The sequence below is a fragment of the Cimex lectularius genome, unplaced genomic scaffold (assembly GCF_000648675.2).
Source record: "Cimex lectularius strain Harlan isolate CLEC.00 unplaced genomic scaffold, Clec_2.1 scaffold60, whole genome shotgun sequence".
Taxonomy (NCBI): Eukaryota; Metazoa; Arthropoda; class Insecta; order Hemiptera; family Cimicidae; genus Cimex; species Cimex lectularius.
Genome location: NW_019392643.1, coordinates 847,208 through 872,899, shown reverse-complemented (window position 1 = coordinate 872,899; position 25,692 = coordinate 847,208). Strand labels below are relative to the sequence as shown.

General features: G+C 32.1%; 3 protein-coding genes across 7 annotated transcripts in view; 1 reads left to right on the top strand and 2 right to left on the bottom strand.

The window, feature by feature from the left end:
- Window positions 1-227: 227 nt before the first annotated feature.
- LOC106661069 (isocitrate dehydrogenase [NAD] subunit gamma, mitochondrial-like) lies at window positions 228-11,299 on the bottom strand. Of its 2 annotated transcripts, none has more exons than XM_014384201.2 (10): window positions 11,093-11,299; window positions 8,958-9,014; window positions 8,541-8,644; window positions 8,351-8,466; window positions 8,094-8,284; window positions 6,935-7,068; window positions 5,793-6,024; window positions 5,422-5,608; window positions 5,269-5,350; window positions 228-1,306 (listed from the first exon to the last, which is right to left on the bottom strand). In XM_014384201.2, the coding sequence occupies exons 1-10, from the start codon at window positions 11,165-11,167 to the stop codon at window positions 1,294-1,296; spliced, it is 1,191 nt and encodes a 396-aa protein (XP_014239687.1). In that variant the 5' UTR covers window positions 11,168-11,299; the 3' UTR covers window positions 228-1,293. The 2 variants fall into 2 exon arrangements, with proteins under 2 accessions (XP_014239687.1, XP_014239686.1); XM_014384200.1 differs by lacking the exon at window positions 228-1,306 and adding an exon at window positions 2,910-3,816.
- A 2,261-nt stretch (window positions 11,300-13,560) lies between these two features.
- Window positions 13,561-25,591, top strand: LOC106661109 (fukutin-like). 4 transcript variants are annotated; one of them, XR_001339633.2, is made up of 8 exons: window positions 13,561-13,960; window positions 17,996-18,145; window positions 18,274-18,395; window positions 18,454-18,722; window positions 19,851-20,112; window positions 20,184-20,235; window positions 23,842-24,051; window positions 24,110-25,591. XR_001339633.2 is itself a non-coding variant. In XM_014384295.2 (7 exons), the coding sequence occupies exons 1-7, from the start codon at window positions 13,661-13,663 to the stop codon at window positions 24,131-24,133; spliced, it is 1,179 nt and encodes a 392-aa protein (XP_014239781.1). In that variant the 5' UTR covers window positions 13,561-13,660; the 3' UTR covers window positions 24,134-25,591. The 4 variants fall into 4 exon arrangements, 2 of the variants coding, with proteins under 2 accessions (XP_014239781.1, XP_014239779.1); XR_002910900.1 differs by having other exon boundaries at window positions 23,819-24,051; XM_014384295.2 differs by lacking the exon at window positions 23,842-24,051.
- LOC106661111 (carbonic anhydrase 1) overlaps window positions 25,454-25,692 on the bottom strand; it is a 49,062-nt gene continuing 48,823 nt past the window's right edge. Inside the window, exon 7 of the mRNA XM_014384300.2 lies at window positions 25,454-25,674. Coding sequence (XP_014239786.1) covers window positions 25,540-25,674 — 135 coding nt within the window. The 3' untranslated portion in view covers window positions 25,454-25,539. The remainder of the gene's footprint in view (window positions 25,675-25,692) is intronic.

Genomic DNA, 25,692 nt, shown 5'->3' with positions numbered 1-25,692 from the left:
CACCTAATGTAACCTAACCTAATCCATCACTAACCATAACCCTACCTAACCTATGTTTTAACTGGCACATCACAAAGGCTCATTATATGATTTATGATACACGATAAACATTTATACGGCAGAGCAAGCATTTCACTTGAATAACTGAAGAAGTAAAAAATTAATATACATATTAATTTTTCAAAGATTAAGGTATTGAAATAAATATCGCTTTACATATTTTCTCTGGTTCATGGAAAAAAAAAAAAAAAAATTGAATCAAGGATATATGTAACCAACCTTAACCTTACCTAACTCAATGTTACCTAGCCTTCCCTAACTTAACCCTACCACTACTCACTCCAACCTATGCACACTCGCCACACAAAATCAATTCCATGAAAATAGTCATGCAAATAATTGTGCATCCAGCACAAAACATATTTTCATGTAAAAAAAATTACCATACCAATTGTGTAATAAGTACGTGTTTATTTTATTGGTGGATGAAACACATGTCAACCTGCAAATTACACCAACTAAAATTATGTACCATCTAGAAAATAGTTTCCTCTTTCATTATACAGACAAATAAAATTGATTTAATTAAGAAATATGTGTGATATGTGAATACTTAATCCAAAAGTGTAGTATCATCAGAGCGATTAGGTTTACTATGGCCATGACTTGTTCATAATTTTGTATGAAACTTGTTTAAAATGAGACAAAGTGAATACAGGCTAATCTATTTTTATTTATAATAATTTGTGGGATAAATATTAGTGCAATATTTAACAACATCAATATTTTATTTTTTATTAGATTTTCAAAAATAAAACTACAAGTTTAACTTCAAAATCACATTTATAATCAAAATTCAACATCCATAGAATTCTAATTAAATTTTAAAAAAATTGACCATCCAAAATCATTTCCTATAGCAACAAATCATTCAACAATCAGTTTAGCTGTTCAACAGTCTAGGTGGATGAAAGTAAGTTAATTATTTGTCAAATATAAACAATTCTAGGATGAATAAACTGCAACAGTTATAACATAATAATGTAGACATTACAATTTATATTGTACAATTTATAAGATTACAAACAAAGTAATGACAAAAAATAAATTAATACTATCAATTGATATACTTTCAATTGTTTAATATTGTAAAGGTAATAACAATTCTTATGTGGCAAAGGGAAACGTAAATTTAAATACTGTAAAATACCTTATTACATCCTTTAATGAGTAGTCCTGTAACAGTTAAAATTTGTCGATTGTAAGACAATAATGGGTTGGAATCCAGCAAATCTATTTTCGGAAACTGTAAAATAATTTGTGGTTCATTAAAAAGGCTAAATCGAAATTACCATTTTTGAAACCATAATACTTAAACAATAAATAAATAAAAATGCTTAAATGTATAACACTTTAATTGTCAGTTTTAAATATACATATTTAACACACAAAAAAATCAATTTACTGACCTCAACAAATATGCGCATATTGAAAAATTAATTCTAACTACATTAATACTGGAACTAACATAATATATTGACATGTAGCATAAAATCTCAGTGTTTGTAGGAAAATGCAAATAAAATTTCATATTGGTCTTGAAGACAAATCTAATTAAACTATAAAACCTAACCAATCTTCCTATACATGTTTTTTTAAACTATGAAATCTTTATAAAACTGAGTCAAATGATATCTGGTAAATAGAGAAAATGATGTAGGACATTCTGGCTAAGATCCTCTTTGATCTATGACCTTTTTCATTACATATCAATTGACTGCGATGACAAATCAAGAAAAATAAAATTATCCATAGGAGGGCTTTGAAGTCTCTTTCACATGTGGTTATTACTGAGTGAATGTATATACAAGCTGTTATATGTATATGTAGGTAGATTTGTGTCAGAATATAGGACTACAGACCCATTAAATTAGGATAATTGGTATCTTTTTACCTCGATGGCTCACCATATCTTGTAACTGTACATCTCGTTTGATTGTATTTATTAGTGTGGTGTTTCAGTACATATAGCTTTGTGGTATAATAGAGTACCCAGACCCACCAAGTAGGTTCATTAACATGGTAACATGTATATACAAAAATATTAAATACCTTGGTTAATTTTTTTTAACTGTCTAAAAGGTTATGATTTGTTATATTTATTAAATCGAATGAAGTAGGGACAGTAGAATATTAAGCTGAATACTACCCAACTTAGACTGTGTATACAATAATATGAAAGTGTTTTAATTATTTAGTTTATTTTTATTTATTTATTTTATTATTTTTTTTTTTTTGGAGCCGTATCACTTATTGGCCATTGCAAATAAGTCAAGCCTTCCTATGAGAGCACCTAATCTTTGCTCCTGCCAAACATGAGGTGCCAGCAATAGCCATGGTAGCCAGTCGGCTGGTTAAAAAATAAAAATAAATATATACAAAAAAAGACTCATAATCATCTACTATTTTGTAATTTTTTAAACATCCATTTCGATAGATTATCTGGTCAAATATCACTAATTATTATTACACTATTAAAAAATAACATTTAACTAAAACTATGTTTAATGTAAATAGGAAACAAAGCATTCACCTGAAAGTCCAGATGTCAAAATAGTAATAATAATTTATAAGTATATTGCATAATTTGTAAGTTAATAATAGCATTAATTTTTTTAAATATTGGTAACTAAAGTTGATTAACATAAGCATTGGGTGTGATAAACAAATTGTAATTTTATGAACAACAAACTAATTTATTTAAACCATCAATGATTATAATAGTCAGTTTCAAGACTGCGATAAGAAAGCAGCATGCAAAAAGAAAAAATTAGTTCACACTCAAGACAGGAGACTAGATTTATACTGAGGTACATATTGTGAAATAGGAGAAATTAAGAATACAGAAGCTTAATTAATATAATCATAAATATAAGTAGCATACTATGATTATTATTTTTATTATATTATTACACAAATAAGAGGTTTTGACACAATAGAAAATATGTTTATTGCTGTGATTTTGCAGAAAAAGGGGATAACATCTATATCTTCATGGCATAGCATAACAAATTGGTAAACATTAGCTAGAAAATACATCTAAATAACTTTTAAAAATTAAAAAAAAAACTATTACAGAATTTGCTTACGATCAAAAAAGGCACTAGATGTTCTCAAGCAAAAAATAAAATATCCAAAAGAACAATTTTTTTATTATAGAAAATACGTCTGAGCGCAAACAAGTATAACCAAACATGGTATATCATGCATTTATATTTTTAATTTTTATAACATTGGATTAAGAATCTAAGAGAAAAAAAATTGACAATTATTCTAATTAAAAAATATGGCTGGTATAAAAATGGATTAATTGTTTTATAACAAACACTATTAGGGAATATATGTTTATTATGGTGATTAGGAGACACACAGATGGATTTAAAGAAAAAAAAAAGCAAACAGGATGGGATGGCCATATGATTTAATCCAAATTCATTCTGAACACGATTTTAAAACTTGGTTATAAAATTATAATTGTTGATTTTTTTACTCTTAAATCTGATACATTTATTTTGCCAAACAAAATAAACAACGCTAACTAAAAGGAATGAAATTTTCAATTAAAAAAAATAATATTAATAAAACTGTACAACACTTGCACATAAAATCAAACATAATACTGAATAAATTAAAAGGAATGGTAATAGTTGGCTAGATTTATGGAATGTAAATTAAGAATTCTTTTCAATTAGTATGCATGTTCGTATTAGTGATAATGGATTTTATGATAACAGATTCCCACGCCTCAGCCGTCCCCTGTGAAAGAATAAATGAACATTGTAAATAATTACATTAAAATTATAATTTGTGATTCTTCTCGAAGGATTGAAACAAGTTTGACATTTTACTGAAACCTCTGTATAACAACTGTAGTAGGCTATAGGTTCATCCACATTGGGTAGGGTTAGGGACAAGTTAGGTTGGGGTAGGGTTAGGAATGGGTTATAGTACATATCCTTGATTCAAGATTTTTCCATGAAGTGGAGAAAATACGCGAGTTCAAAGCACGAGTTTTACTCAAAGGAGGAAGCAGATCATTTCTTTCCAAGTGGAATCTGGCAATAAAAGTACATTAAAAGTGATAACGTGCATCTTTAAGTTCAATTAGATGTTCAACTCTCTTCTCGCAATATTATCTTGTTCATCAATCACAACTACAAAGATGTCAATTTGTTATACTTCCCCAGCTAATCTTGCATTAAAACATCAAAGTCTATGGACTATAAAGATGAGTAAAAAGCAAATAAAAATGATGATGTTTTTAAGCTGTTTAAATGCTTATTGAATTTCTTCATCTATTATTTATAAAGATTCTGATAAGTCTATTTGAACTTACATTTAGATACATTTTATCAATTTGGGTGTGTGAGGTAGGTTGGGTTAAGTAAGGTTAGATAGGATTAGAGTAGGTTAAATTGAAATGACTATAATAGCTACTGGATGAACCAAAACCATCCTAAAACAAACAAAACTACATTTTCTAAATTAAATGATTAAATATAGAGCATTTTTCACATTATAAATAAATTATACCATTTTTTTCACTACTCCCACTCTAATTAAAAAGAAAATGTGTATATCATACATACACAAATTATTTTAATTAATTAATTTATTNTGATGTGGGTTTCTGAAAAACATTTTTCTGAAACCCACATCACACCTGACCGCATCTCACGATATCTGAATAACTATCGATTAACGGTCATTAATCTCTACACATTTTAAAAAATGTTTCCTCGCTTTGTTGGTCTATCAGAGCATTTCAACATCTACATTGAAGTTTGTGTGGTTTTCTGTTTAGCCAAGCGACTATACATTTGTCATTGAAATGTGAAAAAAGTCTGTGTTTGTCTTTTTCTGTCGGTGTTTACAGGCACACTGAAGATAGCGAAATGCCGAAACACATCTGATAGACCAACCCAGTGAGGCTAGGTAGGCCAAGAAGGTAAGGATGAAACTACTTATTTAAAGACTTCATAAAAAAGCAAAGTTAGAGAAAAAAAAGGGTTAATAATTAGGTGATAGTTAGGTCGCAATGATTAATACATCATTTTACTTAAATTTGACCGCATGTTCATTACACTACTACCACCAATAGCCAGTAATTGGATCTCACTTAAAACTTGGATGTGCAATTTAAAGGAAGCAATGCAATTAAAGAAAGAAAAAAATAGTGTGTGCATTCAAGTAAAAAAAAAATCTTACCACTTCATGGACTTGGTTGCATCAAGCACATACTTGACAATATTTTGAATGACTTCAGTTGAACTTGCGGTACCTCCAAGGTCTGTAGTAATTCATAATATAACTAATCAAATTATCAAAATAATACAACCATGTCAATGGCATGAGACCTACCAGCAGTAAGTATTTTGTCTACTTTTATTGTATCATTAATTGCCTGGGATAAAATCTCGGCATGGGTACTGTGTCCAAGATGTTGCAACATGTCGACAGCTGCATTGAGCATAGCAATAGGGTTTGCTATATTTTTACCAGCGATTGCTGTACCTGTGTTTCTGGTTCCAGGCTCAAAGATTGCATACTACAAAAGAAAATACAGTGAATGATTATTCATAATTTTTTTATCCATAATAAAACTATCAATATAATGAGTAATAATAGTTGTACATTAAACCTTAGCAGATAAAATGTGGAAATTGTTTATCAAAAGTAGTACATCTTTTTATGAATAGCATGCCAAAGTTATAAGCTAAATATTAGCTTACATTGTCACCATAATTTCTTCCTGAAAGCAGTCCAGCTCCTCCTATTAAACCGCAAATAACATTGGAAACGATGGTTCCATATAAATTTGTCATGTTCATGACGTCAAATTGGTAGGGGTTTGAAACAAGTTGCATGCAGCAGTTATCAATGATCATGTCGTTGTGTTCTATTTCAGGATATTCCTCAGCTATTCTTCTCGAAATTTCCAAGAATAAACCATCCGAAAGTTTCCTGAAATTGAAACCGATAGTGATGTTTTTCCCTCCTACTTCCAACAATATATGGAAATATATAAAAGTAATAAATAAACAGAATAATTTTATGCTGTATGTACATAAAATAAGAGGAAATATGCCTGCAATATATTTCTCGATAATTTTTTTCATCATACAAATCATATTTGCATAAGTCACATTCTGTATTTAATAAGTAAATAGCCAACAATTAGTTACAATTTTTAAATTTTATTATAGATACATTTTTGGGTTGGATACATAAATTCTTTTTGCAAGATTTCTTGATGGGTTGGGCTAGGATAGGTTAGGGTGGTTATGGACTGGGTTATGTTAGGTTAGCGATGAGCTAGGTAAAGTTAGGCTAGGTTGGGTAGGCTCAGGGATGAGCTATATAAGGTTAGGCTAGGTGGGCAGGGTTAGGGATGGGATAGGTTAGGTAGGGTTAGATGGATTACATTACATATCCATGATTCAAGGTTTTTCTATGAAGTGGAGAAAATATGTGAGTGCAAAGCATGAGTTTACTTGAAGGAGGAAACAGATCATCTATGTCCACATGGAATGCGACTTTAAAAGTACACAGAACGGGGTGATAAATTAGGTTGTGTTACGTTACATATTCATGATTCATTTTTCAACTTTTCTGAATGTTTATTGAATTTGTTTATCAATTATTTTTAAAGATTTTAAGCGTAAAGGAACTTGCAGTTGGATACATTCTAAACGAGTATGTGAGGGTAATCTAGGTAATGTAAGGCTAGGGACAGGTTAGGTTAGGTAGTATTAGGGACAATGAATACTTAAGTTTTTCAAACATAATTTTAATGCCCATTTTTGTTTTTTGTTAATATTATTTACAAAGAACAAAAAAGTTAGAAAAAGAATTTCTTATAATAAATACTTACATAATGTTGGCTTTATGGATTGTTGTAACCTTCTTACGGCCATTTTTTTTTGCAAATTCAAAAGCAAATCTTGCCACTCGTTCTGAATTATCTTCAGTGACAATCTTCATGCTTTCCACTACACCGTTGACACTCTAAAGTTGCATATGAACAATTACAATCATCATTCCACAGATAACATTATTTTTAATAATTTTTTCATCACATGATTGTTTTAAACGAAACTATTTAATTGCAGTTTTTAATCCCCACTCTTTTCAGTAATGATTTATAATTCAAAATACAATAATAATTGGTCTACAAAATGTGATTGTGACAGGTTCTCATGCAGCTGTTACATATAATAATAATAATATATGAAAGTAATAAGAGTAATTTAACAATAATTTGAAAACAAATTCTAATTCCAATGAGTAATAAATAAAGACTGGATTCCCGTGAAATTCCATTTTTTTAATGCACACTCCGATTGCAATGAAACCAAGACAGAAATTCAAATCATGGAAAGGATGTCCTTTTAACACTATTCTTATTGTGCATGAAATTGTACATTTAGGCATTATTGCACGTTTTTATGGTTTACTGCACAAAATTGCAGTTTTTCCTATTTTTTTATATTTTTTATATATATAAAAACAACATGAAAAAACATCATTTTTATGAGTTTACAGTATTTACAGACAAATTAAGGGTATCCTTTTTTATAATATGCTTCATTGAAGTTGTCAACTCCCATATTCCAAGAAATATTTTATGTTCGACATCACTGATCTGCACTGTTCCATCACTTGCGAATTTCTCACTTTTCATTTCTCAATCTTTCTTCAGCTTGGGAGCCAATCAGAACCATTTAAAAAATAAAGCTTGTTACATTTGAAGTACTGAATGTTCAAAGTGGTGGCTACAAGACTACCCAGAACCGAAGACCGATGGCCAAATTTTTTTAACCCTCCTCAGGCAAGGATCTAAACTGTAATTCTGCGTGGGTTATTGATGACCTATTCACTGTTTTCAATTTTATTTCGGCTACAAAACGTTTTGAAAACAAGTAAGAATTAATCTTTTTACTTTTTTAGTTTTTACTGCACGAAAATCCAGTCTTTACTAATAATTAATTCAAATGGTAAATTTGTCTATTTTTTAACCTTTAATCTCATACCTCATGTTCCAACATTGAGTATTCACCTTCTGTATTTTGCCTTACAATAATAATATCAACATTTGAATATCTAGCAGGTACGCCTTCGTACGATTTACAGTTCAAAACATTGACATATAAATCGAGCTCATTTCTCAAGGCAACATTCCTAGAAATGATGTCAGCATCCAGACTTCCAGTTTCAATGTTTCCTAAGAAAAATTCCAAAATTTCATAAAGGGTATTTATTTTAAATTGAGAAAATTAATAATTAATACCTTTGATCGCCACCCCATTCCGTTTTATTGATGTTATAGCATACTCAAGGTCATCGTTTCCTTCACTTGATGGATCAATTTTAATTACTTCAAAATCAACAGGTATACCTCCAACTCTGGAGGATTGAAACAAGTAGATACATATTTAATAAAATAATATAAATATCATAAATTTGTTTACGTAGAATACCTGAAAATTTCCTTAACATATTCCATCAATTCTGGACCAATACCTCCACCTGGAAGCATGGTGACTGTGTGCCTTCCACCATATTGAGCTTTTGGAATATCTTTCTTAAAAATTATATTAATGTTAATTATCGCATAACACATATACTTAACTGCAAATGCATACAGCATATGTCCAAATTTTTAATAAGGGAAATTTGTTATTTTATTGTTTCCAGTACATATGTGATATATGTTTAATTTTTCTTGTGAATACATTTCACAAAAATACCAGAATCAGGCTTACCAATAAATTATATTTAGCAAATTATCAAAGTTAGACAGGATTTGTTAAAATTTAAGGAAGAAAGGAACTTAGTGTTATAATTCTAAAGTATATTTGACAATGTTTATTAAGTATTAAATAAATTTTACTTACAAATTTTCTAGTCACTGGTGTTTTATGCTGTATATCAAAATATGACAAGGTAGCTGCCTAAAATAAAACAAGCATTTTTCAATTAATCCTAGGTTAACTTCCAATTCAATGGACGTATAGATCAATTTTACCCATTACATTCATCCATTTATGTTTAGTGGTTTAATTGACTGAATTATTTCAACTAATTATTCTTTTTATGTAAGGTCTTGGGTGAGATGAATTTACCCATTACCTTTTACTTGTTTCTTTCTTTGTTTTATCTATTTTTTTGTGGGATACCAGGAAGTGGAGGTGTTCCCGAGCACTGCGCCTCTATACATCTTAGAGTACTCCATCCTGGCTCTATTTTTGGGAGCTTGAAACACGTGTGCATCCGGTGTTCTTCCATTGAAAAAACACATTTGAAGGGAGTTGTGGCCAAATTCAGAGTTACCGGGACACAATCACCCCCAGACCTTCTTTTGATGAATGCCGTGTCAATTTTCATTGTAGCCACCGATCCCCTTAGGCATCAGAAAAAAATCCAGAGGCAACGATAGGAATCAAACCCACGACCATGGGATATGCTAGCTGAGAGTTTGACACCTTAGCCACTCAGCTACTGTGGTCCCCTACCCATTACTTAGTTAAAAGTTAGTACGGATATTTTAAACTAAATTAACTAAAAAAGGGGAGGAAACAGAAGGTTGATTTTTGTTTTAACGAGAATCTGCAACAGCAGAGGTCATATAAACCCTCAGGGTGCTGGTGTTTTTGAAAAAAAGCCCATTTGTGAGTATATCAGGTTTGAATACAGCGCCGCTGGATTCGAATCCGGGACCTTTACCTTACAGTGATGAGCGCTGTGTCAACACCTAAACCATTGCGCCCACCAACACCCCCCCCCAATGTTGAATCTTAATACTGTGAAAATTTGTTGCTAAAGGATAGTCATGCTATCACTACTTCTTGTCCTCTTTCTGTACGTGCCCTCGATAGCAAGATTTTTATCATCTATTAAAAACACATAGTTGGTCTATATATACAGATACTACATGTGAGGTGAAGATTTAGAAATGCATTTTCAATTACTTCACGATCTTTTGAAATTTACCCCTCTAAGCACTTATTAAGGAATTAATAAGATATGTTTTTACACTACTCAAGTGAGTGTGTACTTTCCTTGGCCTCACATTTGATCAAAAGCTTAGATGGCAGCCACACATTGACGCCCGAAAAACACGCTTGCAGAGGCTCGATATTATCTACTATTAGGGTCTTCGAGCGGTCAATGGTGTGTGAACAAGCTGGGAGTGCTGTTGCTTGAATTTTGGGTTCCTTGCCAAACCAGAACAACCTTAAGATGCAAGTACAAAATATACAAGTGACTTCAGACCCCGACGTGACCACTGGGTTATGCTTCAGCAAAACCTTAAGGAGTGCAAGGAAGACATTGAATGGTACTTGAGCTGGACAACCGGCCGACTCCATCCTGGGTCCTCCCAGCTATACCCAGGACTATCTTTCCATGATAGCCAGTCGTCTACTTATCAGTCTCTGTCAACTCTCTAGTTGGAGAATTATTACGAACTGGAGCTATCGGCAAAATGGTGTTGTCTGGGTATCCGACATGTCGGGCGATGAAAAAAGCAGATGAGGTGGCTAAGGCTGGGATGTCCTAACCTACAGACGGCTCTAAGAATCCGGTTTTCTGACGCTAAAAATGCAATAAAAACATGAATAAAAAAAGATGGCAGTGTTGGTGGCTGAGAACTTTCGTGCGTCAAGAACATTGTCGATGTGTGGCTGACTCGTAGAAGGGACATCCTCGCCTGATTAAGAACAGGCCATGCGAGGCTGACACACAGACACTTAATTCTGGGCCAAAGGCCCCATATGTGTCCGGCAAGTAGAGAAAGGTAAAAAAAAATGTTAGAAATTAGGTCCATATATTTTTTGTTCTTTATAAAATCTACTTCAATTGGGGGTTATTAATCAAGATGTTGTCAAATCAACCAGTCCGTCCTGTAAAGACATGTGGTTACAGATTATTTTTCCATTTTCTATTGCGACCCCACCAAATTGGTCTTGGCACCAGATTGGTCAGATGAGGAAAAAATCGTGTTTAACGTCCAAAAATAGTGATAACTGACCGTTCTTAGCTGCTGTTCGATACTTCGTGTTAACGGAAACGTGGAAGCGATCCTCCTTAAAACTGGAAAAGACATTTTTCTACTTAAGTCTTCCTTTGTACGTCCAAGGTGAAGGCGTAGAGACAAGATTCAAGATTACACAGAATCAGAAAAATTAACGAACATCCGAGATGAATGATGAGCCGTTCTTGAACGAACGAGTCAGGAAAAATGAACAGTTCATTGATCACGAGCCTTTTCCTGTTCATGCCTGTTCTAATCTTTAATTTTCTTCTCCTGTCTTGGTCTCATTATAGATCATTTATTTAAAACAGATTCAAAACTAATTCTTTAAATTCATATTCTTCAAATTAAACGTTTATACAGCAGGTTTATTTTGGAACTGCTCAAAAATAACTAGCGTTATTGCCAATTCTGTAGTATTTACTTTCCCTAGCAATTTTAATTTATTTTTATTATAAATTTCATGAAAATTTATTACAAATTATTGTTTTTTACCGAAAGAAATTTAATTAAAGGATTTTGAAAAATAACAAAATAAAATGTTTTAATTCCATAATTTTGTTTATTGGACACAATAATTTTTTTGAACAATTAATACCGTGTATAATGTCCTCTGTTAGCTAAAACCTCTGTGCACCTGTTAGGTATACTGTAAATAAGGTTGTCACTAATTTCATAAAGAATTTCACTCCATAGATGTTGCCATGCTGCACTCGTAGCGCTGCGGATGATGATTGAAAAGTCTTCTCTGCAACACCTCCCACATGTCCTCAATGGGATTGAGGCCTGGAGACAATGGAGGAAGAGGCAGACGGGAAATTCCCAAGTTTTCTCAACAATGATGAACAACTCTGCCTCTATAAGGTCTCTGGTATTGTCATCTTGAAATCTAAAATCCCTGCCAATGAGATCCCTGGTTTGAGGGATGTATTCCTCGATAATTTCTTGGACATAATGGACTGCCGTGAGGTTGCCTTCAACATAATGGAGTCCAGTTCGTCCTCCAGTGTAAATCCCAGCCCAGACCATTACACCACCTCCTCCAAATGTCACTGAAGGGAGCATGAACTGGGGCATTGTACACATCCCCAGTTCTTAGTAGACTCTTTGGTGCCTGCTATCATTGTACAGACAGAAACGTGACTCATCGTAAAATGATGGCATTCCATTGGTGTTCTCTTCTAGACGCCCACTGCACGATATTCATGTAGGATCTGGCGGGCACTATGGAAAGGGTTCCGTCTTGCAGCAATGACAATATTGCTGTCCTCCCTTAGCATCATAATGCGCTGAGATCCACTACGAGGCTTCCTATTGGCACTTCCAGTCTCTTGGAATTGGGCTAAAGCCCAGGAGACCATGCTCTGAGAAGTACTGCCTCTGTGATATCCATTTTCCGGTTACCTCTATGACTCATTCTCACAGTAATATTTTTAGTTTTTACAGGTCAAAAGCCCATTTCTTAAATTGAGCAATAAAAAACACAATTAAAAGAAGGTGGCAGTATGAATGGGCTAGATCGACAGAAAAGCTCTCGCGTATCAAGAGCACTGTCGATGGTTGTCTCTCGGAGGATCTGACTCATAGAAGAAGGGTCATCCTCACTCGATTAAGAATAGGCCATGCAAGATTTACACACAGAAACTTACTTTTGGGCCAATGCCTGTGTATGTGTCCGGCATGCAAAGAAAGGTTGCTCGGTGTATCCCACCTAATTGAAGGATGCAATTCCTTGGCACCATACTAAGAGCGCGCAGGAATGCCACATGATTTGAGAATTGTGCTTGAGCACAGCAGCAAGTATTTGGGTCCCCTGTTCAGATTCCTGAGGAAACGGGGTTGTTCTATTGTATATAGTAATAATAGTTGTGCATACCTAGTTTGTGTTGAGAGTGAATGTATTTATTAGTATGAATGTGTGATGTGAGAGGGTCATTGTTGGAATATCAAATATCTCATCAACCCTCAATTAGGTTAGTTGTATAGCATGTGTAAAGTTCTGCCATCTCTACAACTATTTATTCTAATTTTGGTTCCTCCAGCACTTTCACCCTTTATTTGCACAAATATGCCATATCCATGGAGGAAATAGAAGAAGTGATTTTTAACTTTAGATACTAGGAATTCAGCAAGTCCCGACAATATTCCTCCTATTCTGGTCACTCATCGTGTATCTTACCTCATTACTCCATTGTACATATCTTCAATAACTTTCTCAATGAGGGTATTTTTCCTGTTGAAACAGTGTATTCACTTCTTACAAATACTTTATAAATATTTTAATAATTAATTGTTGTTACATAAAGTATTATTTCTAATAACATTAATGAATTTATAGTGAAAATTACATGTGGGTTGTAAATAATTTTATACAGTTTTGGACCAGGGTGGAAAAAAAGAACGATCCGATTCAGTGAACGAGGACCTATCTAGCTCGGGGTCCGGCTCTTCGAATGAGAAGGTTAGTTTCCACTTTGCAACCTCCCGCTCCGTTATCTCTAAGCCAATCGCCGCCGTGAGTGATAACGAGTAAAATCAACAAACATGAATTTCTCCTGATCAACTATGAAGATACGCTTGTCAAAATTGATCAGGCTTTTATGCCTTTTGATTTTAATATGCATGTTCGCCCAGTTGATCTTTATTCTCACGCAGACAGAATTTTCACAGTCTTTCTTCAACACCGGCGTGAGGTACGACTTCGAGGACCTGGATTTCGTGGCGAAGAAACACACCCTTAAACTGTACATCCTAGGACCAGAGTCGCTGACAGGCGAAGATCGTGATAAGTTATATTTCAAAAATGGTGATATCGTTTATTTGGGAATCGACTTTGAATCTGTGACTACAACCCAGTTGCAAGCTGTAAGCAAAATGATCCATTGAATTATTCCTAATATCATAAATTCATATGCACATGAACACACATATACACATATGTTGTCAAGGTTCCACCCCCAGTATTTGAATGAATGAATACTTCCATGATTCCATGCATGTATTTAGTAGCCATAATTGACTATGAATTATTTTAATTAATTATACTTTTTATCTAAAGCCTTGGTTGAGTTGAAAAAGCTAGTGTCACGAGCGAGATTCAAACACACGACCTTCGGCTCAATACGCCGCTGTTCTAACCACTTGAGCTTTCACAACTTCAATCCACTCTGACACCAACCCCTCATCTCAACCTAAAACCTTTTCTAATTTTCCCTCTTTTTGGCATATTTTCAAATGTCACGTAATCAGGATTCGATTCTCAGCGACTTTTGAAGTGGCCACGGGGATCTGTTAGTGAAGTAATTACTTCTTTTTAATTATTATATTAATCCTTATATGTTTAGCAGTCATAAATTACCTATTCAATTATTTCAATTAATTATACTTTTTATCTAGTCTTGGTTGAGATGAAAAATCTAGTGTCACGAGTGGGATTTGAACCCACGACTTGGCTGAATACGCCACCGTTCTAACCACTTGAGCTGTTGTGTCTTCGATCTACTCTGACATCAACTCTTCATCTCAACCCAAAATCTTTTCAAATTTTCCCTCTTTTTGGCTTATTTTCAAATGTTGTGTAATCAGGATTCGATTCTCAGTGACTTATGACATTGCCACGGGGATCTGTTAGTGAAGTAATTACTTCTTTTTAATTATTATATTAATCCTTATAGGTTTAGCGGTAATAATTGACCTATTTAATTATTTTTTTATTTAAATTTTTGGTTGAGATAAAAAAGCTAGTGTCAAAAGCGGGATTGAAACCCATCACCTTGGGCTCAATACGCTACTGCTCTAACCACTTGAGCTTTCATAACTTCAATCGACTCTGACACCGCCTCCTCATCTCAACCTAAACCCTTTTCTAATTTTCCCCCTTTTGGCATATTTTCAAATGTTGTGTAATCAGGATTCGATTCTCAGCGACTTATGAAATTTAGCTAAGTTGGAAAATAACGATGTATTATTAGTGTATACAAAAATAAAGGGCTTCTAGACAGTCTCTAGATGCAGGAAGTTTGGTGTGTCCTTTGGGAGTAAGAATATACTGTGGATCAAAAAAGTATTTGCACATCCCTCTTTTTCCGCAAATTTCAATAGGCTTAAGATATTTTCCATAAATAATATTTATTTTAAAATTGCCTGCTTATTATTAGATTTTAGAAGCAATGAATGTTTGGAATTCAAAAAGTATCAGTAAATTTTGAGGGTCAAAAAAGTATTGGCACAGTTTAAATGTTTACTATTAGCTCTAGTCAAAACAGATACATACATTTTCTTTCAATAGATTAGAAATGAGGATTGACAATAATACAATGGTTACCATAAAACTCTGACTTTGTTCTATAGTTGCCATAGCAATGTGGGTAATACCAGCGAATATTGTGTTATTTTCAAAAAACAGATAATTAAATTTCATTCTAAAGGGCTTAGTTACCCACAAATAGCAAATAGATTAGAAATTAGTTTTAGTACTAAAAATATTGTAAGAAAATTTAGAGAGACGGGTTCGGTTTCAAACAAATCTCGTTCACGACGGCTATCAAAAGTTAGTGAAAGGGGACAAAAGAGCATACACCGCATTGTTGAGAAAGAGCTCACTTTATTAGCCGCCAGAATAGCAGAAGAGGTCGGTCCAAAACCACCTTCTACTTACAGACAATAAGAAATGTAATTCACTAATATAATTATTATGACAGGGTGCAAAGGAAAAAAAACCTTTTACATCAGAGGTGATCCACAAAAAAAGACTAGATTTTGCGAAAACTGATGTTAATAAGGACCTAAAATTCTGGAAAAGTGGTATTTTTTCAGATGAAAGTAAATTCAACATTTTCGGATCTGATAGTCACATGTACGCAAGTTTGGCGAAAACCTAACACTAAATAAAAAATAATTTCAAGTTCACCATGTGAAGTCCACTGTAAAACATGGATGTGGAAGTGTCTTAATTTGGGGATGCATCTTATGGAATGGTACAGGCAACTTAACCTTCATTGACAGTATTAAGAAATGTCGAGATTCATTTCGATATTTCGTGGCATTTTTAAAAATTAGTGCTGAAAAGCTGGGGATCAAGGACTCTTTTTATCTTTCAACAAGATGATGATCCCAAACACACAGCAAACAAAACAAAAGAATGGATTTTCTGTACATAAATGCAATAGATTACCTATGATATCTTTTGGGCCTAAAAGTAAGAAAAAATAAAATTTCTTCAAAAAATTTGTTGAAAGAAACTTTATCTGAGGAATGGCGTACAATTGGACAAGAAGTGATACAAAATCTTGTTTCATCAATGTCAAGGAGGGCTACAAGCTGTCATAGATGCCAATGGTATGATGACAAAATGTTAGTGGTATCTATTCATAAAAACCTTATAAGTTTTTTTTAAATTAATTAAATTTATTTATTAAAACTGGTCTTATTAGACCAATCATTAATTTTACAATAATATTATAGAATAAATAAATGTTTACATTCTTATAAACCCACTGGTACAATAAGATTTACATTTCACTATTCACTATTAATTTTTAACTACACAAGTTCATATGGCTTTGTTCTTTTTAATCTTCTGATCGTGTTTCGGTTATGTAAGAGTTTGGTCGCTTCCACATTCTCGTGCTGGCTGAGGCGAGCCTGGTGTTTGGCGGCAAATCTTTGTATTTCCGCCGTGGCTTCAGGGATCTTAAGATCCCTATGTATGTCCTTATTCCTTATGTACCATGTTACACAAGATTTTATTTTGGAGTGTTTGTATGATTTTGATATTGCTGGGTTTGGTACAACCCCATAGTTGGATACCATATGCCCACATAGGCTTTATGACTTGTTTATATGATAATATTTTATTTTGTATAGCAAGATTGGAGAAACGTCCTATCAACCAGTATAGTTGTCTATACCTTAAACCTATTAGCTTGGCATCTAAGGTCATTCCCAGATATTTAGCTGTATTGCTGTATGGTATAGTAGTTCCATCGATTGTGAGCGACGGAACATGGTCCACCTTTCTGTTTGTAAAGATTAGATGAACTAATTTATGCTGATTTAGCTTGATTTTCCATTTTTTTGTCCATTCGTTTATCTATTACATGCATTTTGGAGGATTTTGGTTGAATGGGTGATAGTCGGTCCTAGTGATATCACCGCTGTGTCATCTGCAAACGTTGCAATTTTTACTCCATCTATTTTTGGAAAATCACTGGTGTATAACAAGTAAAGCAGTGGGCCTAATATGCTACCTTGTGGCACTCCTGCATTTATTGATAAAAACCTTATAAGTGATAAACAAAAAGTGTCAATACCTTTGTATTGGTGAAAGTGAATTTTTTTATATATAATTGTTGCATTATGTACATTTTCAATCTTTCTGTTCAAATTATGTATTATTCTAAATATTTTATGACAAAATCTTTGATTATTTAAAACTGAAATCTAAATGTGCCAATACTTTTTTGATCCATAGAACTTACACATTATAAGAGACTTGACTTTACAGAAATCACACAGACACACTGAAGATGGCGAAATGTCGAAATGCATCTGACAAACTGAGACCAAAAATGATCGTAATGACGGTTCGTCACCGTGCAGACAATAAGAAAAAATCTAACAAATGCCATGGACTCTAATTTTTGTGAGATTCCAATAATAATTCATTTTATTATAATTAGAAAATAATGGTTTAGACATTTGTAAGCCATAAAGCAAAGAGTTTTTTGCTATTTATTGATTGGTATTAGTCATTATATATCTGGAAATTTTTCATTCTTTCAGGAAGTCAATTTTAGAAGTGATAAAATGTACAAGAAATTGTAAAAATGTTTAACGTTTCCAATGACTGGCTGCAAATAATAGTTTGTATGGGTTAATTCTTACACTCTTCTTTTGTAGTTTGGGAGATCCCTGAGCAAATTGGGCTTTGCTTTAATGGAATTCTTCAACAAGGACTATTTTGAATTGCATAAAAACGTTTATATAACAGTTAGTATGGTATTGAAGAGGAACGTGTTGATTTGTATTTACATCTTATACACCAAAGAGGTTTGTTCCATCAAATAACCCGTTGAAAAGTGTGCTAACAATTTGGCAAATATTTTCAGTGTGTAATGGATGTTGTGTAACATGAAATAATTTTAATTATATGGACATTTTCGATTGTAATTTCTCAGGACAATTCCTGGTGGTTTGGTGCTTTGAGTAAAGATGAACAATGGCATTACAAATTTGCCGTTTTGGATGTAAATCCTTCACTCTATTCGAGTATACTATCTAAAGAGAAGCTTATTAAAAAGTTAGTATTTATTAATACTCAAAATTTATTTTATCCATATTAACTTAATGAGTTATAGATTTGCAGCAGTTGAAATTGAAAAGCCGTTCAACAGTTTCTTAAGGCCAAAACATTACAGCCGATATCTGGAGGATTTTAAACATTCACAGTTTGTCCCATGTAACAGTAGCAGAGCATTGCTGTTCCAAAGGAAATTTGAACATGCTGCAGAATTAACCACATCAGCCATAAGATTTAAACACAGAGCTTGGAAATTACTCACTGTAGTGCGTACAGTTTTTGACAATTTGTCTATCCCGTTTTGGTTAAGCAGTGGGACTTGTTTAGGTAATTATCAACAATTTGGTATAAAGTTTTCATATATAACTCTTAACCCTCTAGTTCCTACCAGAGAGAACTTGTACTAAACTGGATATAGCTGAAAATTATGCTCATCAGTATATTCATATATAAACTTTATTTAAGTTATTAACAAAGTTTCTATATGAACATATTGGTGGGTGTAATTTTCATATAAAAACATTGTTTAAGTCTAAATGACCGACCCATAGTGGTTAGAAAAAAAATTGTTTAAAACTTGAATAATATATACACTAAATTACACATTTCTGAGAATTTATGATAAATATTGAATATATTAGGGGTATTAGTAAGTTTTTTTTTTGTGAAAATTTCGGCTTTATTGTTCAAAAATGGTAATAAGGTTATTATTCAGTATTTTTCATTTCTAACCACTACTTTTCCCCATCTGGCAGCATACAAATTCTGAGTTGTAAGAATGGCTGGTCTTTAGAGGCAATGAAAGAATTGACCCATTTTTTTTTCATTCCTCAAAAGAACAGAAATACTGCTCAGACAGGCCATGAGACATTGATAGAAACAGGTGGTAGTCGGAAGGAGCAATGTCTGGAGAATATGGCAGGTGGGGTAGGATATCCCATTGGAGTGTCTCCAAGTAGTTTTTAAATCACTTTTTCATGACTCTGCTCGCATTTTGGCCGTTTCTCCTTCAAAGCTCAACCTAAATACATCAATTGTACTCAGTAGCCTGTGATGTTTTCAGTTTTAGGAGATCATAGTACACCTAGCTGATCTCATAAAATGCAGAGATGAGCTTTGATCCATAAAAAAAATAAATAAATAAAATAAATAATCGATGTTATCAATCAAAAAGTAAAATTTATCTAATATTTAATATATATATATATAAAATGTGTACATTATATTTTATTAAATGTTTACTTACTAAGTAGTAAGGGATGTCCGGAAGGTACGTAAAATTCGAAAGTCTGCATGCAACGTCAGGACTAGTTTTGAGACATTTAGTCTCCCTCTCTTCCACTTCAACCTAAAAGATTTATGTGGAATTGGCCCTTCTTTATTGCTATATTCTGAAGAAAAAAATGGGCTACTGAAAATTAATTTTGATAAAACTAGCGTTTAAATATTTTTCAGGTTATTACCGTCAGTGTAGCATAATACCGTACACGAAAGATGTTGACATTGGTGTTTTTGCAAGTAATTACTCCGATCGAATAATTTCCGCTTTAGAAAAGCAGGATATCAAATTGATGCTGTGGCTTGGCGAATTGGAAGATTCTCTTGAACTATCTTTTCGCGACAAGTATGGCATTAAATTGGACATATTTTTCTTTTACGACAATGGAAGGAACATGTGGAATGGTGGCACACAAGTGAGAACCGGAAAAAAATTCAAGTACGTTCTGTACATTGGCTTGGCTTTATATATAAGGATTATTGAACGGTTTTTTAAATTTTTTATTGCAGATACTTGTTTCCCAGATTTGAACTCTGCTGGACATTGTTTTTAACCATAAAGGTAAGAGTTCCTTGTGACACAGAATCTTATATTAGAGCGAATTACGGCCCAAATTGGTTTTTCCCACAAGTCACGTGGGACTGGAAATCGAGCCCTTATAACGTTAAAGAAAATGGATATTGGCCAAAAGAAAAGCTTCCTTTTGTTATTAAAACCTACAATTAATTTTTCACAGTGAAAATTTTTTGTTGTACTTTTGTATATTGTTTTTGTTTTGTGTTTTTGTATATTGTTGTGTTTTTGTAAAATTTGACGAATCTGAAGCAACTTTGGGTAAGTGTGGTATGTGAGATAGTCTCTCCTAGTCAATGTTTATGTGACATTTTGTGCCATGTTGACAGAAAAACAGGGTTTTTTTTCACAAGGCTGCTTTGAAGTCAATTCCCTAAAAACCAAAATTATCCTTAACAAAAATCTTGTCTTTTGAATGTCTATTGTTTGTTATTAATTTCTACCATTAAAACACAATTGATAAAATCAACTCATTAACGGCACAAATGTTGTAAATCCAATAAATAATAATTTACAAATCAAACAGGGTCTAAAAGTTCTTATATAACAAACAAAAATGGTAAAATCTAAAACATTTTGTCTACTTTTAATGTCTAGTTTTTAAATGTTCATTCTTATTGTCTATAATGAAAGTAACTTGGATGAAGGCATATTTTAATTCAAAACTTGATTCCATTTTAACAAATAATTTTTTTTAAGGTAAGATTGATTGCTCATTATCGTTTGAATAAAATTGCTTTATACTTAGGGATATCTTAAATTATTTTCTGTGTCTGTCTTTCATTTGTTAAAAAAAAGGTTGAATTATTATGTGATTATACAGGGTGGTTTGCAATGGGAAAAAAGAAAAAAAAAAGATTGGATTGATAGTAAGCTGTAAATGGAGTAGCATTCACATTATACATAATAACTTTTTCCAGTCAAATTAAACCTTTTTAACTTCTAATTAACCGTTTTTTAAATTTCACGTTAGCCATTTCTTCAAAGAGGTTAAAAAAAAATCGGAGAAGTTATGAAAATAATAGAAGGAAATAAAGTAAAATTTCTTTATATTTGAGTAGTTTTTTTAAATATAAAATGTTTGGGTGCTTACATAGAAGACAATTTGTAAAATTAATTGCAATTACAATTACAAGTTATATAAAATTAAATATAAAAACAAATGATTCTGTTAGTAGTTTGGGATTTAAAAAAAATAATTGATTTATAAAATAATCGTTTTATATTTTGAAAAAATCTCAAATAAGTAGAAAAATCTTTTTTTTTTGTTAGAAACCTTTCAGAAAAACACTAATTTGAAGCTTAAAAAATCTAATTTGAAATTAAAAAGGGTTTATTTGAAGTAAAAAAATGTTAATTTGAAGTTTAAAAAAAGTAATTTGAAGTTAAAAAAGCTTAATTTAGAGTTAAAAAAAGAAAAAAGAGTCATTTGGCATTAAAAAGAGTTAATTTGAAATTAAAAAGGGTTAATTGGAAGATAAAAAGGATTAATGTGAAGTAAAAAAAGATTCATTTGGTGTTAAAAAGGATTACTTTGAAATTAAAAAGGGTTCCTTTGCAGAAACTATAAAAGATTAATTTGAAGTAAAAAAATGGTTAATTTGAAGTAAAAAAGAGTTAATTTGCCTGAAAAAGTTATGTATACCTTTGTTGTAGTAGGGCTGACTTTTAGACTAAATTTTCCATTGGTCTTCCAACATTTAAATTGTACATGCGAAATGGCTATCAGTTGGGCTGGAAGGTTCCAGTAGACAACTTGTTCTTTAGTTGATTCAACGTAGATATTAAAAACAACCTCAATTCCAAAAATAAATTGGTAATGGAGAAAATCTGCTTTTTGTGTGGCAAGTATGTTTTTCCTGGAAAACCAAGTAAATTTGGTTGCTGGTGGTTGAAACGATTGTTGAAATTCCCAACTTTGAAAGCCAGGACACAAGTGCAGTTTCACTTTCAATTTATCTTGTAGTACAAGGGGGACCGCAGTGGCCAAGTGGTGTGCACTTCCATCTTGTATTTGCCGTGCTAGTGGTTCTAGGTTCAGATTCCAGCATAGCTCATGGCGTTTTAATTGAGAATATGTAATACGTATTGTAAATAAATATTGGATGACCCCCTCATCCACTACACCAAATGGCTATTTACATTAAGCCCTCCTAGTACAAGAATTACTTTTTATTTTGTCGAATGAACAGGTACTGAGATTTACTTATAACCAAATTTTTAGAGGAGGATTTCAATTATAGATGTTTGAACTAAATGAGAGGTGTGTGTTACGCCCACATATTTATATTTCACCATCTCAAATCACTCTCCTTTAACCCACCAAAGATTAAGAGATCTTTATTAAATCCATTATGTTTAGTGGTCTGATTGACCAAATTCCTTTTTTCAATTAATTATTCTTTTTATGTAAGGTCTTGGTTGAAATGAAAAAGTTAGTGTCACGAGCGGGATTCGAACCCACAACCTTCGGCTTATATTCAGCTTATTATGGTCTTTGATTTCTTGTCAGTCAAATTCTTGACAGAGTGAGTTTGAAAACCTGTTGTTGTGGTATTTACTCCATTTCCTGTCTTTCACCCAAATTCTTTTTTTTACATTGCTTAGTGAACTCTGTATATTAAAACAAATATTTATTTCAATGTAAATAATGCCATATTAATTTATTAATTGTTGTTTATATTCAAATGTTATTGAAATTTGTAGTTATATATGTGATAAATTTTTTATATTTGTAAACCCTTTCTTTGAATGTATTTTTCATTTGTCCCCATTTCTTTAAAGAAGAAGATGGAATTTAAAATGAAGATGTATTTTTGTAAATTACAATACAATAATCGACTCAAGAAATCCATGATCTGTTATATTGTACATAATATATAGTTAAGGACTTTATCTAAGATAATAAAATTGATTTTAACTGGATAACACTATTTTAACATCTATAATTTTAACATGGATATATTTTTGGGAATGTTGTGTCCTAGAACATTTTCTTTTGTAGAGTTACAGTTAGGAATGGGTTATGGCTAGGGACAGGTTAGGTAAGGTTAGATAGGGTTATGGCTAGGGACAGGTCAAGTTAGGTAGGGTTAGAGACAGATTAGATTAGGTTCGGTAGGGCTAGGTTAGAGTTTTATGTATGTGTATATATATAATACCTAACCTAATTTAACCTGTCCCTATATAACCATACTATTTCTAACCTAACCTTCCAACCTAGCAGATTTCTTGGTAATGCAAAAAATCTCTCTACACATCCCAAAAACAGATTTATGTTAAAAGTATAGTTGTTGAACAGCGTGATCTAGATAAAAAAAAATCTCTGGGGTAAAGCCTGTTTTTACTATTTTTTAAGTGGTTGTTTTAAATAACAAAACCTTTAAATCGATATTTTGTGTATTAAAATTTTACTATGTAAAATAGGACAATTATTCATTGCTGTTAATTTTATATAGTGTTTTAATTGTGATAACATTTACCATTAAATGTCTATTTTTAACTACCCTTTTTTTACCATTTTTTGAGTATCTTGGAGACTGCTACCAATAAAATATACTAATAATTTAAGATTCGGTATCTGAAATTTCTGAGGTTTCGCTAAAGATGGAAGGAAGCTGACTTGGCTGGCAGAAACAGATGAAAATTAACATTCAATTCATCAGGGAAACTCCTGTATTTCAAGAGTATTAGAAGGTAACCTTGTACGGATCTCGAGTCATAGAAGATGGACCATATTCACCCGACTCAGAGTAGGCCTGACGCACAGATTTTTACTTTCATACCAAAGCGTCTGGAAGAAAAGTAAAAGGGCATTAAGTGCTTCAACTTAATAGTTACATAGTTTCGTTTATTTTTATAGGAATATGCAGTGTTTATGGAGTGAATTTTCCAATTTTTTGGCTTCAAAGGCAAACCACCTTGGTCTAGGAAGTTACAAGAGGATGCCCACAGGGCCTGCATTAGACCCAGCGTTTTGGTCACATATGGAGTTGTCGTTGTAAGACATCCTCCTTCAAAGTAAATTTCTTCATGACAAATTGGAGAGATATTGAATAACTTACAAAGCATATAAGTAGAAGCTGCTAGAATGGCTGATAAATGTCCAAAAAGCTCAAGATTTGTAAAAAAAAAATAGGTAGATAAGGTATGGCAAAGCAGGTGGGACATATTAGAACGACAAATTCAACTAAATTATAATTTTATTAATTATAAAACAGTGTTTGAAAAAAAAATATGTCACAGGATAATATATGACATAAAGAATTTTGTGTGTGCGTTTAATCCTACTAAATTTGCTATTATTACATTTTTAAAAATTTTTTTCTAAAACTGTCATGTGCATGAAAACAGTTGGCTAAATATTCTAAAATACATTAAATGAGATTTCATTCTTAAAAATAAATAATACAGATAATGCACATTTTTGTGATAATGTCTAAATCACCAGTATATTTAACGCATAGATTCTAATGCGTGGGTTTAGCCTGATAACAACTATTGCTACATATCTTTATGAGTATTCTAGGACTAGAATATCTTTATATTCTACAATGATACAGTGATTTATATTTGTTTATAATTTTTTACCCACTCGTTATATCGACTGACCTGAGAACAAATGTTAAAAACGCAAAACTCTAAATCAAAATATTGCTTGTAGACATAAAATATTTTTATATACGTTTTGTTGGTCTGTCAACATTTTCTAAAAGATCAAAAATTAATTGATATTAGTGTTTTTTTTAAATACTGAAGTAATAAAAAATAAGTAGTTCATATCCTCCAAATAATTTGAAATTTAGAATATACTACAAATTAAATATCTATAATTCATTAATAAATGCAATTTCTGTCAATTTTAAAAATGAAATTAAGTATTGCACAACGAAGTACACAATTGTTTACCCTTTTGACAAGTTTGAAGATTACCTTTAACATTTATATAACAATAACATGAATTATATAAAATATGTCGTTTGTAAAATAAAATTGTAACCACAAAAATTAACAAATTTTAATTCTCATAAAAAAAGTTTCAATTATATTGCACAATTTTCTTACAAAAGTCATTTATAAAATCAATCAATAAATGTATAAAAATATTATTTTTTATGATATTAATTTGTTTATCTGAATAAGGCACCATATGTAGCGCATTAATTTTTAGAAATATTTTGTTTTATCCATGACTCTCGTATTTTGGATTTATTGTCTTTTAACAAGTGGTAACAGTGATAATCTAGTGATTCGTCTAAGTGTTAAATTTTGCCAATTTGATTGTGACAATTTTCAAAAAGATCCACATTCCCTTAAAACCCTGTTTCCCAATGGTAAAGGCGGACGGTAATTCTTGCGTAGAAGGGTTTGTTCGGTTTCTTCTTCCACTTCTTCATTGACTGTTTTTAAGTTCCTGAAGGCATTCAACTAAAAAAAAGAAAAAAG

Coding starts and splice junctions, on each gene's coding strand:
- LOC106661069 (XM_014384200.1), bottom strand. CDS start 11,167: ATGTCTTTTCCAGTTTTAAGGAGGATCGCTTCCACGTTTCCGTTAACA. Junction 9,015..11,092: donor TCGAACAGCAGCTAAGAACG/GTCAGTTATCAC, acceptor GTTTTATTTTAG/GCAGCTACCTTGTCATATTT. Junction 8,285..8,350: donor GAATGGGGTGGCGATCAAAG/GTATTAATTATT, acceptor AATTTTTCTTAG/GAAACATTGAAACTGGAAGT.
- LOC106661109 (XM_014384293.2), top strand. CDS start 13,661: ATGAAGATACGCTTGTCAAAATTGATCAGGCTTTTATGCCTTTTGATT. Junction 18,146..18,273: donor ACATCTTATACACCAAAGAG/GTTTGTTCCATC, acceptor GTAATTTCTCAG/GACAATTCCTGGTGGTTTGG. Junction 18,396..18,453: donor AAAGAGAAGCTTATTAAAAA/GTTAGTATTTAT, acceptor AATGAGTTATAG/ATTTGCAGCAGTTGAAATTG.